Source organism: Solanum dulcamara, chromosome 10 (assembly GCF_947179165.1).
Source record: "Solanum dulcamara chromosome 10, daSolDulc1.2, whole genome shotgun sequence".
Taxonomy (NCBI): Eukaryota; Viridiplantae; Streptophyta; class Magnoliopsida; order Solanales; family Solanaceae; genus Solanum; species Solanum dulcamara.
The window spans coordinates 2,961,830-2,980,806 of record NC_077246.1 but is presented as its reverse complement, the minus strand read 5'-3'; the positions used below and the strand labels follow the sequence as shown (position 1 = coordinate 2,980,806).

Genomic DNA, 18,977 nt, shown 5'->3' with positions numbered 1-18,977 from the left:
TCACCCATCATATGGACCATTTAAATATTATATGGTTTTAATAGATGCATCTACCAGATGGTCACATATATGCTTATCAACTTGTAATATGGCATTTGCGAGATTACTTGCTCAAATAATTAAGTTAAGAGCACAATTTTCAGATTATGCAATAAAGGCAATTCGTCTTGATAATATTGGTGAGTTCACATCTCAGGCATTTAATGATTATTGTTTGTCCACCGGAATAACAGTTGAGCATCCGATTGCTCATATTCATACTTAAAATGATCTAGCGAAATCATTAATTAAACGTTTCCAATTAATGGCTAGACCAATTCTTATGAGAACCAAACTTTCCATTTCATTATGGGGTCATGCTATTTTGCATGCAGCAAGTCTTGTGCGGATCAGATCCACAATTTATCATAAAGTCTCCCTATTACAATTGGCTTTTGGTCAGGAGCCGAACATTTCCCATTTTATAATATTTGGATGTGCAGTATATGTTCCGATTGCTCCACCACAACGCATAAAGATAGGACCCCAAAGAAGATTGTGAATATATGTTGGGTATGAATCTCCTTCTATCATAAAATATTTGGAACCTATGACTGAAGATTTATTCACCGCAAGATTTGTTGATTGTCATTTTGATGAATTAGTATCCCTAGTATTAGGGGGAGAAAATAAACAGCTGAAAAGGGAAATAGATTGAAATGCAGTATCACTATCTCATTTAGATCCTCGTACAAATAAATGTGAATTGGAAGTTCAAAAGATAATTCATTTGCAAAGTATTGCAAATCAACTGCCAGATGCATTCACTGACCTATCAAGAGTTATTAAATCTCATATCCAGCTGCTAATGCTCCAATTCGAGTTGATGTTCCAGTAGTATAATTAATTAATGCAAATGAGTCTAAACCACATTTAAAACGCGGTAGACCGATCGATTCCAGAGATAAAAATTCTCGAAAAAAAAAAAGTAAACAATCAAAATGGTCATGATATGAAAAACCTGCTCAAGAAGAGCAAGGTGACATAAGAACTAATAAGACCTTGAAAGAGGTTAAGGTGACTAAAAATGATAAAGAAATTTCAATAAATTATGTCTTATCAGAAAAAATATGGAATCGAAATAATATAATTATCGACAGTAGTTTTGCTTATAATGTTGCTATGGAAATAATGCAACAAAATGAGGATCTTGAACCAAAATCTGTCGATGAATGTAGACAGAGGAATGATTGGCCAAAATGGAAGGATACAATTCATGTTAAATTAGTTTCTCTTGAAAAACGCAAAGTTTTCAGACCGATAGTCCGAACACCTGAAGGTATAAAACCAGTGGAGTACAAATGGGTCTTTGTGCGAAAAAGAAATGAGAAAAATGAAGTCGTAAGATATAAAGCACGACTTGTGGCACAAGAATTTTCGCAAAGACCCGACATTGATTATATGAAAATATATTCTCCTGTGGTGGATGTAATCCCTTTCGGGTATCTTATAAATCTGGTAGTTAATGAAAAACTTGGCATGCATCTGATGGATGTCGTTACAACCTATTTATATGGTTCTCTGGATAACGATATCTTTATGAGAATTCCTAAAGGATTTAAAATGCTTGAAATATATAAATATTCCCGGAAAACTTGTTCAATAAAACTTCAAAAATCTTTATATGGGCTGAAACAATCAGGGTGAATGTGGTACAATCGTCTTGGCGAATGTGGTACAATTGTCTTAGCGAATATTTGCTAAAAAAATGATATAAAAATGATCCAATTTGCCCTTGTATTTTTATGAGAAGGTCTGGATCTGAATTTGTCATAATAGCACTATATGTTGATGATTCAAATATTATTGGAACTCCTGAAGAACCTTCAAAAACAGTAAAATGTCTGAAAAGGGAATTTGAAATGAAAGACCTCGAAAAGACAAAAAATTATCTTGGTCTACAAATTGAACATTTTACAAATGAGATATTTGTCCATCAATAAACATATACAGAAAATATTTTAAGTCGATAATTAGATCGAGTGTCACGTTCCGACACATAATTAGATCGGGTGTCACGTTCCGACACAAAGTTGATTATTTGTAGGTCCCTTGAGAGGATCCTTGTATGAAGTTATAGCATGTGGAAGATTAGTTATTTAAATAATTATTCAAATTATTTAAAATTATTCAAAACAAAAGTGTGCTTAATGGGCTACTGATAAAGCCCAGAGTGAAATTTCAATTACTAAGTAGGCTTGCACAATATCTGTAAATTGAAGTCCACTTTACAATAAAGGCACATTCTAAGCTAAACTTTGGGCCCATTAAGGGAGAGTAATTAGCACAACACAGCTAAGTGGTTAAGTACATAATAATTTTGAAATACACCCTTAATGTTATTGTTGGATAATTAGCTACACTTTTTTTTTCCATTTCCATTCATACTAATTTTATTAATGATTCCAAGTACTTGGTTAAGCAGCTGATAGGTCAGAGATTATCCATACATGCATGAATCAAAATACATATGAATTATGACAGTTGACACCTTTCCAAAATATGGTTATAATTCATGAATTATATATATTTTTTGAAAACTTGCCTATTTCATTTCAAGATTAATTAATGTGGATACTAGCTTATAACACATGTGGTTTTCTTACAATTTATCGATTATAACTAGTTATCAAATTAACACATCAAAAAAAATCTTTCGATCATAAAAGGGAAAGAAAAATCTATCAAATATAGACAACAAAAAGTAAATAAAATACTAAACCCCATATGAAAAGATAAAAGTTGACAATTTATAAAGTCAAAATTAGCGAAAACATCAACCTTGAGCAACTCAAAATGGACATTTCCTGCAAGTATTAAATTTAGGAATCAAAATTTAAGACTCGACAAAGACTATCAACTTAACTAGGAACTTAAGTAGATTTGTAAACTCTAAAATTGCATTTTACATCATCAATCAACTAGTTTATTAGGTAAAACTATTGAAATTACAAATTAATCCGTTCAAATAATTACTCCCTCTGTCTAATAATAGTGGTCCACTATTTGACTTGGCGCGTGAATTAAGTAAATAATATGGGTTATTTTATCAAATCTAAATACAAGTCATCTAAACATTGAAAAATAAATAGTACTCCCTTTATTTCATATTAACTGAATTTGTGAGGCAATGCCCCCATATTAAGAAAAATATTTAAGGACGTAATTTGAATCATACTTTCCACTATTGCCCTTGTAAAATCATAAATATAACTTTTCAAATAGTGTGATTTATTTCCTACAAAAATATAAAACTTCAATATATGAGAGGGTAAATATGGAAAAAGTTTCAAACATCCGTCTTAAACTTTGAACAATTCAATTATTCTGAACAATGTCAAATTATTCATTGATTTTATAAACTAGATAAGTATTATTAAACATATCAAAATAATAAAATGGACAATTAAAATCAGATCTCACTCAAAGTTTTGTGTAATTTGTAATACAACAAGGGACACTAAAGCAAATATTATAATCCTAGTGGACCCAAGTACAAAATATATTAGCTTAGAACTTACAAAAGTTAAGACAAATATTTAAAGAAAAAGATTTAAAAAATTAAAAACATTAGTTATTTTACTTAGTTTCCGACACACACACACAAAAAAAAATAAAAAAAAATAATTTGGAAATTCAAAAAAATTGGCATCTTCTAGAATATAAAAAAGACCAAATAGTGGCGTCAAGTTTAAGCAAATTTCCCAATTTATAAACCCTACTTCGCATTTCATTTTTCTTCCCTCACAAAAAAAAAACCTGCCGCTCTCTCTTTTGAAAGATTTTTCTTCGATAATGGTTAGTAAATCGCGTTAATTTTCATATATTTAGTTATTTTTTAATGTTTTTGAGATAATTAGATGATTGTTGAGGTGTTTATACGATTTGTTGGATTTTTTTTTTATTTGGATGAGCTTATGAGGATGTAGATGAGTTTATTCTTTGAGGCTGTTAGTATTATGTTGTTCTTTATAATTTGGAGAAAGTATTTATCTTAATTGGAACGGAAAGTGTTTAATACAGGAGAATTTATATAGCTGCAAATTGTTTATCAGTATCGGGATGATGAGATTGAGTTGTTTATAGGATTTGTTTTTTTTTTTTGGTCAAGTTTGTTCCTTTTTTTCGTTTTAGAAGTTGGGTTTGGAGTTTTGTATAGCTATGATTTTGTTTATGACTGTTGGAATGATAATTGATCTTATTATACATAAGAGATGTATAATCGACCTTGAATAGCTTGAGATTAAGGTGTGTATAAGCTTTTGATGCGTATCTGAGTGTGGGATTTGGGAAAAGTCCAATTTTTAAGATTTGTATCCATATAGATCGAGCTTAAAACATTCAAAAATTATGAAATAAAACTATTAAATTTATTCTTTCTTTTGAGAGATAGCTTGTAGAAAACCTAGATGGTATGTTGTAGAGTTCAAATCATTTATTCTCCAAGATGGGAGTTAAGAAACATGAATTAATTGTTAAAAATCAACATGGGAATAATTAATTTAGAAATTATCCCTTTTGTCTATGAGAAAGTAAACCTTTATAATTAGCAAATATTGACTAAGAGGAAAAGCTTAAAAGGATTGGAAGTATGCAATCTTACATGTCTTATATATACTTTTATCTTTTATTTTGAGAGATCAAAATCCCCCCACCTCACCCCCCTTTGTCATGTCGATGGGAAGAAAGCGCAACTTAGGTTTGAGATTGAGGTGCTTATACGCTTGGTCGAATTTTTGTCCAATTGCTCCATTTTGTTCTTCTTAGAATTTGGTTTTTAACTTTAATTGTGATGTGATTTTGAAGATGTAGATGCGTTATATTTGGTATGTAATCAGTGTTGGATTATAACTGTTTTGACTGATTTCATGTGTTGGTGTTTTGTGAATCTATTATTACAGGCTTTACCAAACCAACAAACTGTAGATTATCCAAGCTTCAAGCTTGTTATTGTGGGCGATGGAGGAACTGGTATGTTTCTATGTTTGTCTGAGATTTGTTTCTAGTATCTTTCATTTCAAAGAGAATATAGTAATAACATATGATGTCAAACAGATATTTTTGTTTTGATTTCTTCAAACATATGAAAATTATTGATTAATGTGAAATTTTGATTCGTAATGGTTTTTAAATATGAAAGTTATTTCAAAGAGTTTAGTAATCATGTATGAGTTTACACTGAAAATTTATATGATAACTGTTATTTGTAGTATCCAATCTGATCTATGTAAACTGAAGTGAATGTTTCATTGAGATTAGTGGCTTGCTTCCTTTTGTTAGAGTATCCTAATGGTTCCTGTTATAAATGGATTTCCAGGGAAGACAACATTTGTCAAAAGGCATCTCACTGGTGAATTCGAGAAAAAATATGAACGTAAGTTTTTAATTTCCTGTACTGACTGTAAGTCTTTCGATAATTTGGGTTGTTATCCTATTCAATAGGCTTGCTCTGTTTCTTATTATGTTGGTTTCTTATGAGTCGATTATTACTTAATTTCATTTTCATACAGCCACTATTGGCGTGGAGGTTCATCCACTAGACTTCTTCACAAATTGTGGGAAAATTCGCTTTTATTGCTGGGATACAGCCGGACAAGAGAAGTTTGGAGGTCTCAGAGATGGTTACTAGTAAGTGATTCTAGGCAGTTAAAAACCTTTATTTTCTGCAAGGCTCTGCTACTTGATGGATGTTATTTCTGACTAAAAGCTTTTACTATCATATCCTAATAGTTAGTGTGTAAAGTTCAAAGTTTCTAAAACAAAGAAATATCAGAAATAAGGTGGTTTGTTCTGATTGTGTAGAATAGTTGATAACATGTGATGTTCTACAGCAAATGCCACTATTGGTATTTCTACAATGTGGTCTTATATAATTGTGCTTGCGCTTGCGTCTCTTTTGAGCTCAGATATAACATTTGAGCATGTACCTTGCTATTCCTTTTTATGTCAAACACATGGATGACTGCCTTGCCATTAGTTTGTTGTCTTGGTTGAAGCTTTTGGTGACTGTATTTTGGCTTCTCATATTCTTCTACATCAATTGTGCAGCATTCATGGACAATGTGCAATTATCATGTTTGATGTTACAGCCCGTCTGACCTACAAGAATGTTCCTACTTGGCATAGAGATCTTTGCAGGTGAGGAACTCTTCACAGGCTTCCAGCATTATACTCAACTTATAATTGATGATATGCAATTGAATCTGAAATGGCTTTTCCCTTGCTTCTTCCAGGGTTTGTGAAAACATCCCCATTGTTCTCTGTGGAAACAAAGTTGATGTCAAGAACAGGCAGGTTAAGGCAAAGCAAGTTACCTTCCACAGGAAGAAAAATTTGCAATACTATGAGATCTCAGCAAAGAGTAACTACAACTTTGAGAAGCCTTTTCTGTATCTTGCTAGAAAGCTTGCTGGGTAATGTTCATAAATATAAATCTATTTCCCGTCTGCTCGAGTCTTATATACTGTTGATGTATTGAACCTAATTTCTTGTCCTACTTATAGGGATGGTAATCTTCACTTTGTGGAATCACCTGCACTTGCTCCCCCAGAAGTACAAATTGACTTAGCTGCACAGGCACTGTAAGATATCTGTTTACTTTTGGTGCTTTATTGTTTTGTGCTTCTGCTAATATTGAAGTTTTATATGCGGATTCCTTAGTATTGCGAACTATCGGGAAGTCTCTGAAACTATCAGATATTCACTGCTTAATACATATACCAAAGTTAGACAATGCTCAATTCATGTTAATATGTATATCAGAGTTAGAACTGATGATTTTGATCATGAATAACCCTTGTATCTTACAGAAAATGATTAAGTATTAGGTTCCTGTTAGATTTAGATCATACAAGTTGAGCCTGTTGTTTGCTTGTCTCTGTGATGTGCTAGGTTCCTTGTGCTTGAAATGTTGTTTTCTCGTTGTATGATTTCTAATCTTTTAACCCTACTCTGTTTATTCAGGCATGAACAAGAGCTTGCACAAGCTGCTAATCAGCCACTTCCAGATGACGATGATGAAGCATTTGAATAGATGGCATAGCTCAGAGTGGATCAGTTTCACCGTTGCAACTTTCCATATTCCTAGTCCTTAAATTTTCTATATTTGGACTTCTGTCTTTGTCGTCTGAGGATTTATTTGCTGCTTCATTGTACTATTGATTGGTTATTGGATATGTCTGTCTGGGGCAGTGAGGCGGTGTTGTATTAGGTTAGACAGTGTTCTGTTCCGGTCCTGATCATTGTCGAGGCTCCGTTTTGAGCTTGTTATAATATTACTTGTTCACATATTCGACAATTTTTTCTCTGAAGATATTTACATGTTAGCTGATAGTGAATAGTGATGGTAACTAGTTTGTGAGGCTTCATCTGTTTAAGTGCAGAAATTCATTTTAGAAAGTCTCAACCTTGGATACAAAATATGATAAAAGCAGCAGGCATTATGGTTCGGTTATATTATCACAATACAATGACCAAGAGTAACTGGACTATATTTTGTTTTGTTCCGAGCCATCTCTGACCAATGAGATATTTTTGTAACTTTCCGTTGGTACGATATGATATTTTACCATTTATTCCCTCTCAGAATTAGTGGTGGTCTTTCTAACTTTATTGGTCAATTCATTCATGGGTGTAGAAGTCAGTTGGATTACTCTGAATTCTTCACTTCTCTATCTTCTTGTCTTGGTGATAGTGCACATCACACTTGAAGTGGAACTAGAAACATTTAACAAATTAATTTCAATTCGTGCATCTAAAATTTCCTGTTAATGATTACGAGTACTTAATTTATGATAAATGATACAGGAAACTAATAGAATAATACTAAAGTGCAACTAAAGCTTTCAATTGCAATTTCAGAACAACATGAAAATACAAATATCAAGGCTAAAGAATCAACAAATTAAAAAAAAAATACAAGACTAATACTAATACAGGAAACTAATAAAATAATACTAAAGTGCAACTAAAGCTTTCAATTGCAATTTCAGAACAACATGAAAATACAAATATCAAGGCTAAAGAATCAACAAATTTTAAAAAAATAAATACAAGACTAATACTAATACTTCGAAAATAGAAAAGCAAAGCACAACAAATAAAAACTACACAAAATAATTAAAAATAACACTGACGTGTATATTAATTATAATTCTATATGATAAAAAATATATGCAAAAACAGGGAGAAATAACACTGGTGTATATTGTATCTTTCTCATTCAAGTTTTGTATAATTTGTAATACAACAAGGGATACTAAACACAATATTACATTTCTAGTGGATCCAAGTGCAAAATATTAGCTTAGAAGTTACAAAAGTTAGACAAATATAGAGAAAATAAAACACTTTATTAGTTTCCCACATGAAAATTACTTTCTCCGTCTTATATCAGTTGACATCTATTATTTCGATATATTTTTTAAGAAATTTTTAATTAAATGTGTATTTACTAAATTAACCTTACTCTAAATTCGACTACTACTATTAATATTTATCTTGTTGGTCGAGCTCGTCCTTGTCTAGTGCGGATTACCTCTTTTGTGTGATTTGTGAGTTATTGTAAATAAATCGATTGTACTTAGAACTCATCCCTATTGAGAGTTTATTTTTCAAAAAATGCTCATTGAAGAAAAATATAAGTAGCGGAAAAAATAAGTCAAAAAAAACCCAAAAGTGGCGTCAAGTTAAAGCCAATTCGCCCATTTATAAACCCTACTTCGCGTTTCACTTTTATTCACTCACAAAAACCCTAGCACTCTCTTTCTCTCTCGAAGCTTAGCTGCGTTTTTTTGCTCTCATCTTTTCTATATGGTGAGTAAATTTTGATTTCGTATACTCTGTATCTCGTTCAATTTTCATATGTTTTGTTGATTTTTTTTCTTATTTTCTATAATTTGCGATAATTGTTTGAGATTAGCTGATTTTTTTAGCTTTGATTTGGATGAGATTTTAAGATGTAGATGAGTTTATTGTTTTTGCGGCTGGTAGTTTTATGTTATTATCTATAAATTTTGTATTAATTGGATTGAAAAGTCTGGATAGAAGAGGATTTGTGTAGATGCAAATTATTTATGAGTATTGGAATGATAATTGATCGTAATGTAGATGAGATTGAGGTGTTTATGCGATTTTTTTTTGGTCTAGTTGTTACTTTTCTTCGTTTTAGAAGTTGGATTTAGCTTTGATTTGGATGAGTTTTTGCAGATGTAGATGAGTTTTGTGTAGCCTCAAAGTATTTGAATGACAATTGATCATAATATAGATGATATTGAGGGTGTTTACAGGTTTTTTTTTGGGTCAAATTGTTCCCTTTCTTAGTTTTAGAAGTTTGATTTAGCTTTGATTCAGATGATTTTTTGAATGTAGATGAGGTTTGTGTAGCTGCAAAGTATTTGAATGATAATTGATCATAATATAGATGAGATTGAGGTGTTTACATGATTTTTTTTTGTCGAATTGTTCCCTTTATTCCTATTACAAGTTGGATTTAGCTTTGATTCGGATGAGTTTTTGAAGATGTAGACTAGGTTTGTGTAGCTGCAAAGTATTTGAATGATAATTGATCATAATATAGATGAGATTTATAGTTGAGGCCCGAAATAGTTTGAGATTGAGGTGTTTATACACTTTGTTGATTCATTTTATTCAACTTTTCCTTTTGTTCTTGTTATAAGTTGGTTTTAACTTTGATTGGGATGAGTTTTTGAATATGGAGATGAGTTTTGTATGGCTGTGAATTATTTATCAGTATGAGACGTATAATCAACCCCAAATAGTTTGAGATTGAGGTGCTTATATGCTTATCGATTGGGGCTTATATGCTTATCGATTGGGATAAGTTTTTGAAGATGTAGATGTGTTTTATTTGTTATATGTGGTTAGGGTTGGATTCTAACTGTTTTGGCTGATTTCATGTGTTGGTGTTTTGTGAATCTATTATTACAGGCTTTACCAAACCAACAAACTGTAGATTATCCAAGTTTCAAGCTTGTTATTGTGGGCGATGGAGGAACTGGTATATTTCTATGTTTAGCTGAGATTTGAAGTGAATGTTTCTTTGAGATTAGTTGCTTGCTTCTTTTTTTTTATGATTATCCTAATGGTCCCTGTTGTAATTGATTTCCAGGGAAGACAACTTTTGTCAAAAGGCATCTCACTGGTGAATTCGAGAAAAAATATGAACGTAAGTTTTTAGTTTCCTGTCAGTTGTACTGATAGGACAATTCCTTGGATAATTTGGGTTGTTATTTTGTTCAGTAGGTTTGTTTGGTTTCTCATGAGTCGGCTATTATTAAATTTCGTTTTCATACAGCCACTATTGGTGTGGAGGTTCATCCACTAGACTTCTTCACAAATTGTGGGAAAATTCGCTTTTATTGTTGGGATACTGCTGGACAAGAGAAGTTTGGAGGTCTCCGAGATGGTTACTAGTAAGTGATTCTATACAGATAAAAGCCTTTAGTTTCTGCTGCTCAATGGATGTTATTTCTGATTACAAGCTTTTACTATCAAATAGTGAATGTGTAAAGTCCCAAGTTTCCAGAACAAAGAAAATATTGGTATTAAGGCAATGCTGGTTTGTTCTGATTGTGAAGAATAGTTGATTGACATGTTTTGTTCTACAACAAAAGTCACTATTGGTATTTCTACAATGCAGTCTTTTATCTCAGGTTATCTTATCTGAGGTGCCAGTAATTGTGCTCACACTCTGCGTCTCTTTAAGCTCAGATATAATATAACATTTGAATATGTACCTTGCTACTCCTTTTTATGTCAAACACATGGATGATTGCCTTGCCATTAGTTAGTCTTACTTGAAACTTTTGGGGACTGTATTTTGGCTTCTCATATTTCTCTCTACGTCTATTGTGCAGCATCCATGGGCAATGTGCGATTATCATGTTTGATGTTACAGCCCGTCTGACCTACAAGAATGTTCCTACATGGCATAGAGATCTTTGCAGGTGAGGAACTCTTCATAGATTGCCAACATTATACTCAACTTAATTGATGATATGCAATTGAATCTGAAATGGCTTTTCCATTGCTTCTTCCAGGGTTTGTGAAAACATCCCCATTGTTCTCTGTGGAAACAAAGTTGATGTCAAGAACAGGCAGGTTAAGGCAAAGCAAGTTACCTTCCACAGGAAGAAAAATTTGCAATACTATGAGATCTCAGCAAAGAGTAACTACAACTTTGAGAAGCCTTTTCTGTACCTTGCTAGAAAGCTTGCTGGGTAATTTTCTAAATATAAATCTATTTCCTGTCTGCTCGAGTCTTATATACTGTCGATGTATTGAACCTAATTTCTTGTCCTACTTGTAGGGATGGTAATCTTCACTTTGTGGAATCACCTGCACTTGCTCCCCCAGAAGTACAAATTGACTTGGCTGCACAGGCACAGTAAGATCTCCGTTTACTTTTGGTGCTTCATTGATTTTTTACTTATACTAATATTGAAGTTGTGTATTCCATAGAATTGAGAACCTTCAGTAAGACAAGAATACAGACTCACTGTTTAATATGTATATAAATGTAGATTATGATTTGTAGATACTTTGTAACATCTTAATATGTATCTCAGAGTTAGAACTTATGATTTTGATCATGAAATAACCCTTGTTATATAGTAGAGTATGAACAAGTATTAGGTTCCTGTTAAGTTTAGATCATGCAAGTTGAGCCTGTGGCTTGCTTGTCTCTTTGATGTGCTAGGTTCCTTGTGCTTGAAATTTTGTTTTCTTGTTGTATGATTTCTAATTTTTGGCCATATTCTCTGTTTATTCAAGGCATGAACGAGAGCTTGAACAAGCGATTAATCAGCCACTTCCAGATGACGATGATGAAGCATTTGAATAGAAGGCATAGGCTCAGAGCAGTTTTTCACCATTGCACCTTTCCTTATTCCTGGTCCTTGAATTTTCTATATTAGGACTTCAGTCTTTGTTGTTTGAGGATCTGTTTGCTCTGCTTCCTATTATTATTGATTGGTTATTAGATATGTTTGTCTGTGGCCATGAGGCTGTGGTTTATTAGGTTAGATTTTGTTCTATTCTGATTTTGATGTAAGCGCGCACTTTGTCGAGGTTCGGTTTGAGCTTGTTATAATATTATTACTAGCTTACATATTCAGACAAATTTGTCTCTGAAGATATTTAAATGCTTATGAGGTAGGCTTCCTCCGTTTCAGGGGAAAATTTCGTATTATAAGTCTTAACATTGGATATTCTAATTCATAAAATAATAAGCAGCTGAAACTATGGTCCGGTGTAAACACTGCTGTGGTTATGTTTACCGAAAGAGAAACCAACCTTCATTGCTGACCCATCTATGAACATGCTATTTTACTATTCATTTCATTTCAGGATTAGTCGTTTAAACCTTATCGAGAGTATGGATGGATCCATCTCACTTAATCCATGTAAGAAGACAATTTGCAAGTCAATATTTTAATTGACATTATGTTGGAAAGCAACAAAGTTCCCAATTGTTTATTGACAGATTAGTTAAAGATACTCAGGTCATGCTATTTTGCTTGATGCGACACTTACACGTTTTACTTCCGATGACAAGAAAGTTTTCGTCTTTACTTCTTCCAACTTGGCTTGCATAAAAGGGCTGCTAAACTTTGTCTATGTATTTATTGGACTTCTTCTAGCATGTACCTTGTCTAGATACCATAAATTAATTCTGGATCATCCCCACCCGCGTGTTCATTAAAAAAAAAAATACATGCTACCTAAGCGCTAATTATCAACAGAAGTATACATTCCTACTTTAATAAGATTATTTCTAAGGTGCTCACATAGAGGACGAGGATAACGAAGCTCAGTACAATGTAATAAAAAAACGGAGAAGGGCTTAAAATGTCTCTCAACTATTTGAATTGGTACAAAACTGTCATCCGTTTACCTTTTGGCCTCCAAATACCCCTGATATTAACCTTTTGATTCAAAATACCCTTATTTCTAACTGACCACACTTACAAGGTGGATGGAGCGCAATATTGTACCAAATCTCATAGTTTAAGAGCATTTTAGGCCCTTCTCCATTTATTAGGATATCAAGGACTCAAATTTGAAATAAACTAACTATATGTTCACTCTCTGCACTACCCTCTCCCCCCCTCCACACACACACCCCTCTCTTCCATCTTTTTTCTTCTTGGATCTTGTCCACCATTTTAAATTTTAATTCTTTTCGACTAATGACAAACAAGTGAGAAAAAAGGAGGAAAATAACGACGACATTCATATAAAAATAATAAGTTTAACAAAGATGATTTAATCAAGCAATTATGTATGTATATTGCATTTTTCTTTTGAGTGTATCGAAAATTTAAAATAGAAGAATGAAAATAATCTTTTTTCGTATTCGCAATCCAACCCCACCATGATAATAATACAAATTAAAAGAATATGAACATGTAATTAGTTCATTTCAAATTTGAGTCCTTGATATCCTAATTAGGAATAAGAGATTAAAAAAATAATAAAAAGAGGGAATGAACAAGATAATTGAATATTTGATAAAAAATTTTATAAATAATAATCTTTTCAAAGATAAACTATCAGACGGGCCGAGTATGAGTTTTTAATTATGAGTTGGGTTATAATATAATAAATTGAGGGTTGATTTAAAATAGGCCAATAGGAAGATATCATAAAATTAATAATTTTTTAAATATTATTTTCAAGCGTATTGGATAAAAATATGAGTCATACGTGGTTTTATTATTTATTTGAGAAGAGTTTAAATTTGGACCAATCAGATTAGGCAATATAATAAATAAATATTTGATGATTTTACTTTAGGAGAACTATTAAAAATAAGGGCAAATATGAACCAAAAAGTTAATATCAAAGGTATTTTTGAGCCAAAAGATTGACGTCAGTGGTATTTGGGGCCGAGAGGTGGATGGAGGGTGGTTTTTACCAATTCTAATGGTTAAGGGGCACTTTAGGCCCCTCTCCGTAAAAAAATTACATTATCAATGCAATTCGACTTGATGTGGAACTTTACTTGTTTTATTTTACACAGGTCATTAATTTCACTTATTCTGCTTGTGCAGCCCATAAATACTATGAATATGCTGTGGATTGTGTCGAGGCTAGCAGTATTTACGGAGGATCCTATAAAAATTTTGAAAAAATATTGACCGAAAGTCATATCACCAAAATAATCATATGAGCTAACACACATCGAAAAATGAGAAAATTGCCTAATTAAGCTTGTGCGACCCCTAAATGCTATGGATACGTCGTAGATCATGCTGAATCTACACATAGTGCTCCTCTCGATAATTATGGAGGGTCTCATAAAGGTTTCTACAAAAAAATTAAATGAAAGTCATATCACCAAAATATTCATGGCTAACACATAAAATAAAATGAGAAAATCGCCTAATTCCCCATGTGCGACTCCTAAATGTTATGAATATGCCTTAAATCATTTCGAGACTACATGTACTTCTCTCTTGGGTACTTATGGAGGGTCCTACAAAAGTTACGAAAAAATATTGACTGAAAACCATATCACAAAAGTATTCATGGGCTAACACACATGAAAAATGAAAAAATTACCTAATTCTGCTTGTGCGGCCCCTTAGAATTATGAATATATAGTTGACCGTGCTGAGGCTACCGTACCGCTCTCCCAGGTATTTACGGAGGGTCCCATAAAGGTTTCAGAAAAAAATTGATCAAAGGTCATATCACCAAAATATTCATGGGCTAACACACATGAAAAATAAAAAAAAAATCCTTAATTAAGCTTGTGCAGCCTCTAAATGCTATGAATACGTCCTGGATCGTGCGGAGGCTACACATAGTGATCCCCCGATACTTACGGACGATCCCATAAAGGTTTCAGAAAAAAATTAACTGAAAGTTATATCACCAAAATATTCATAAGTTAACAAATAAAAAATAAAAAGAATCGCTTAATTTAGCTTGTGTGGCTCCTAAATGCTATGAAAAAGTCTCGTATCATAATGAGGCTACACATACTGCTCTCCCAGGTATTTACATAGAGTCTCATAAAGGTTTCGAAAAAAATTGACTGAAAGCTATATCATCAAAATATTCATAGGTTAATACATACAAAAAATAAAAAAATTGTCTAATTAAGCTTGTGCGACTCCTAAATGCTATGAATATGCAGTGGATTGTGCCTAGGCTACAAATACTTATCTCCCCAGTACTTACGGATGGTTCCATAAATGATTCAAAAAAATGGCTAAAAGCCATATCACCAAAATATTCATGGGCTAATACCAACAAAAAAAATATGAGAAAATCGCCTACTTCCGCTTGTGCAGTCCCTAAATACTATGAATATATTGTGGATCATGTCAAGGATACACGTACTACTCCCCCGAATACTTATAGAGGGACCTATAAAGGTTTCAGAAAAAAATTGATCAAAAATCATATCATCAAAATATTCATGGGTTAACACACACGAAAAATGAGAAAATCACTTAATTTCGCTTGTGCGACTTCTAAATGTTATGTATGTGTCGTGGATCGTGTCGAGACTACAAATACTAATCCCTCAGGTACTTATATAGGGTACCAAAAAGGTTTTGAAATTTTTTTGATCGAAAGCCAGTTCGTGAAAATATTCATGTGCTAACACACACGAAAAATAAGAAAATCGCCTAATTCCACTTGTGCGGCCCTAAATGTTATGAATGCGTCGTGGATCGTGTCGAGGCTACACGTACTAATCTCCCGAATACTTAGGAAGGTCCCATAAAAGTTTCAAAAAAAATTGACCGAAAGCTAGTTCAACAAAATAATTATGAGTTAATACACACGGAAAATAAAAAAAAATTTCCTATTTCCTTTAGTGCGGCCTCTAAATGTTATAAATGCACCATGAATCGTGTTAAGGCTACACATAGTTATCCTCGGGTACTTATGGAGGGTCCCATAAAAGTTTCAGAAAAAAATTGACTGAAACTTGTTCACCAAAATATGCATGGGCTAACACCACGAAAAATAAGAAAATTACCTAATTCAGCTTTTGCAGCCCTAAATATTATGGATGCTCCATGGATCATGTCAAGATTACACGTACTGATCCTCCTGATACATATGGAGGGTCCAATAAAATTGACTGAAATTCAGTTTACAAAAATATTAATGGACTAACACACATAAAAAATGAGAAAACCACATAATTTCGCTTGTTTGACCTCTAAATGTTATGAATGTATCGTGAATTGTGTCAAAGCTATATGAAATGGTCACCCAGGTACTTACGAGGGTCCCATAAAGGTTTTGGTGAAAAATTGATCGAAAACTAGTTCACCAAATTATACTTTGTCAAACACATACAAAAAAAAAATGAGAAAATCACTCAATTCCGCTTATGCGATCCCTAAATATACTATGAATGCGTCATGTATCATGCCGTGGCTATACATATTGATCCATCGGGTACTTACAAAGGGTCTTATAAAGTTTTAGAAAAAAATTTGATCAGAAGCCAATTCACCAAAATATTTATGAGCTCACATACACGATAAATGAGAAAAATCACCCAATTCTGCTTGTGCGGCCTATGAATGAGCCGTGGATAGCGCCGAGACTGCACATACTTATCCCTCAGGTAATTGCGTAGGGTCTCATGAAATTTTAGAAAAAAAATTGACTCAAAGTCAGTTTACCAAAATAGTCATGGACTAACATACATGAAAAATGAGAAAATCGCCTAATTCTGCTTTTGCCGCCCCTAAATACTATGAATTCGTTATTGATCATGCAAAGGGTATACGTTTTGATCCCCAAGAACTTACAGAGGGTATAAAGGTTCAAAATAAAATTTACTAGAAGCCAATTCACCAAAATATTAATGGGCTAACAAATACAAAATATGAAAAACTCGCCTAGTTCCGCTTGTACTGCACCTAAATGCTATGACTGCATCGTGGATTATGCCGAGGCTACATGTACTAATTTCCCAATTACTTAGGAAGGGTCACATAAATTTTTGGAAAAAATTAACCGGAAGTCAGTTCACCAAAATATTCATGGGCTAACACACACGAAAACTGATAAAATAGCCCAATTTTTCTTGTGCGGTCCCTAAATGCTATGAATATGTCGTGAATTATGTCGAGGCCGCACGTACTGATCCATCAGGTACTTATGGAGGGCCCTATAGAAGTTTTGAAAGAAATTGAGTGAAAGTCAGTTTACCAAAATAATTGTGAGCTCACACACATGAAAAATGAGAAAATCACATAATTCTATTTTGCGGCTGCTAAATACTATGAATGCGCCTTGGATCGTGCCGAGGCTACACATATTGATCCCCAGTACTTACAAAGGGTCCTGTAAAGTTTTTCATAAAAAATGACTGAAAGCTAGCTCTTTAAAATATTCATGATCTAATACACACAAAAAATGGGAGAAATTGCTCAATTATACTTGTACATACACTAAATGTTATGAATGCACCATGGATCATGTCGAGGCTATACGTACTAATCCTCCAAATATTTACATAGGTTCCTATAAAGTTTTCAAAAAATATTTGACCAGAAGTCAGTTCATCAAAATATTCATGGGCTAACACACATGAAAATAGAGAAAATCGTCTAATTTCGCTTGTTTGGCCACTAAATGCTATGCATGAGTCGTGTGTATTGATCCCCATGGTAGTTATGGAGGACCCTAAAAAGGTTTCAACAAAAATTGATCGGAAGCCAATTCACCAAAATATACATGGGCTCGCACATACGAAAAATGAGAAATTCGCCTAATTCCACTTGTGCGACCCCTAAATGCAAGGCATGCGTCATGGATCATTTTGAGGCTACAAATACTGATCCTCCACTTACTTATGGAGGGTCCCATAACAATTTTGAAAAAAAATTGACCAAACGCCAGTTCATCAAAATATTTAAGTGCTAACACACACGAAAAATGAGAAAATCACCTAATTCCACTTATGCGGCCCCTAAATATTATGAATGCACCGTGGATCATGCCGAGGCTACACGTAATGATCTCTTGGGTACTTAAGGAGGGTCCCATAAAGGTTTCGAAAAAAAATTAAATCAAAATCTAGTTCACCAAAATAAGAAAATCGCCTAATTCCGCTTGTGCGGACCGTAAATGCTATGAATACACCGTAGATAGAGACGAGGCTACACGTGTTAATCCCCCGGATACTTACGGTTGGTCATCATAAAGGTTTCAAAAAAAAATTGACCGCGAGCCAGTTCACCACAATAATCATGGGCTAGCACATACCGAAATAAGAAATTCGCCTAGTTCAGTTTGTGCGGCCCCTAGATGCTAAGAATGCACCGCCGATCTTGCCAAGGCTAAACGTACTGATCCTTCAAATACTTATGAAGGATATCATAAAGGTTTCAAAAAAAATTAATCGAAAGACAGTTCACTAATATATTTATGGGGTAGCACACACGAAAAATGAGAAAATTATCTAATTTCACTTGTGCGGTCCCTAATTGCTATGAATGCGTTGTGGATTGTGATAAGGCTACACATACTAGCCCCCTGATACTTATAGAGGGTCCTATAAAAGTTTTGAAAAAAATTTGATCGGAAATAATTCACTAAAATATTCATGGACTAAGAGCCGTTTGGATACTTATAAGCCCTTTTTAGCTTATTATGGTGTTTGCGTAATGCTAACTTTAAGCCATAAAGTTCTTAAAGTCAGCCAAAAATAAAAATGTGGATTCCTAACTTTTTTTTCTAAGTGCTTAAAGCCATTTTCTTTGACCATGGAAATTACTTTTATATCCCATATATTTTAACTAAATTCTCAAACTATCCTTTTTATTCTTTTAACCCTGAAATTCATATTATTTTCCTCATTTCTTCGACATAAGCACTTTTATCCAAATACTCAACTGCTTATTTATAAAAATAATTTTTAGCACTTCAAAGTT

The 18,977-nt window shown here is 33.2% G+C and overlaps 2 protein-coding genes across 2 annotated transcripts; both read left to right on the top strand.

Annotated features, from left to right (window-relative positions):
• The first annotated feature begins 3,709 nt into the window (after positions 1-3,709).
• On the top strand, positions 3,710-7,328 carry LOC129870457 (GTP-binding nuclear protein Ran1). The gene is made up of 8 exons (XM_055945259.1): positions 3,710-3,837; positions 4,941-5,010; positions 5,357-5,413; positions 5,550-5,667; positions 6,088-6,177; positions 6,273-6,452; positions 6,543-6,620; positions 7,003-7,328. Exons 1-8 carry the CDS (start codon positions 3,835-3,837, stop codon positions 7,070-7,072), a joined length of 666 nt encoding a protein of 221 aa, XP_055801234.1. The 5' UTR covers positions 3,710-3,834; the 3' UTR covers positions 7,073-7,328.
• Positions 7,329-8,745: 1,417 nt separating this feature from the next.
• LOC129870456 (GTP-binding nuclear protein Ran2-like) lies at positions 8,746-12,181 on the top strand. The gene is made up of 8 exons (XM_055945258.1): positions 8,746-8,853; positions 9,988-10,057; positions 10,169-10,225; positions 10,355-10,472; positions 10,917-11,006; positions 11,100-11,279; positions 11,369-11,446; positions 11,833-12,181. The coding sequence occupies exons 1-8, from the start codon at positions 8,851-8,853 to the stop codon at positions 11,900-11,902; spliced, it is 666 nt and encodes a 221-aa protein (XP_055801233.1). The 5' UTR covers positions 8,746-8,850; the 3' UTR covers positions 11,903-12,181.
• The last annotated feature ends 6,796 nt before the right edge of the window (positions 12,182-18,977 follow it).

Coding starts and splice junctions, on each gene's coding strand:
- LOC129870457 (XM_055945259.1), top strand. Junction 5,414..5,549: donor ATTCGAGAAAAAATATGAAC/GTAAGTTTTTAA, acceptor ATTTTCATACAG/CCACTATTGGCGTGGAGGTT. Junction 6,178..6,272: donor TGGCATAGAGATCTTTGCAG/GTGAGGAACTCT, acceptor TGCTTCTTCCAG/GGTTTGTGAAAACATCCCCA.
- LOC129870456 (XM_055945258.1), top strand. Junction 10,473..10,916: donor GGTCTCCGAGATGGTTACTA/GTAAGTGATTCT, acceptor TCTATTGTGCAG/CATCCATGGGCAATGTGCGA. Junction 11,280..11,368: donor CTTGCTAGAAAGCTTGCTGG/GTAATTTTCTAA, acceptor TCCTACTTGTAG/GGATGGTAATCTTCACTTTG.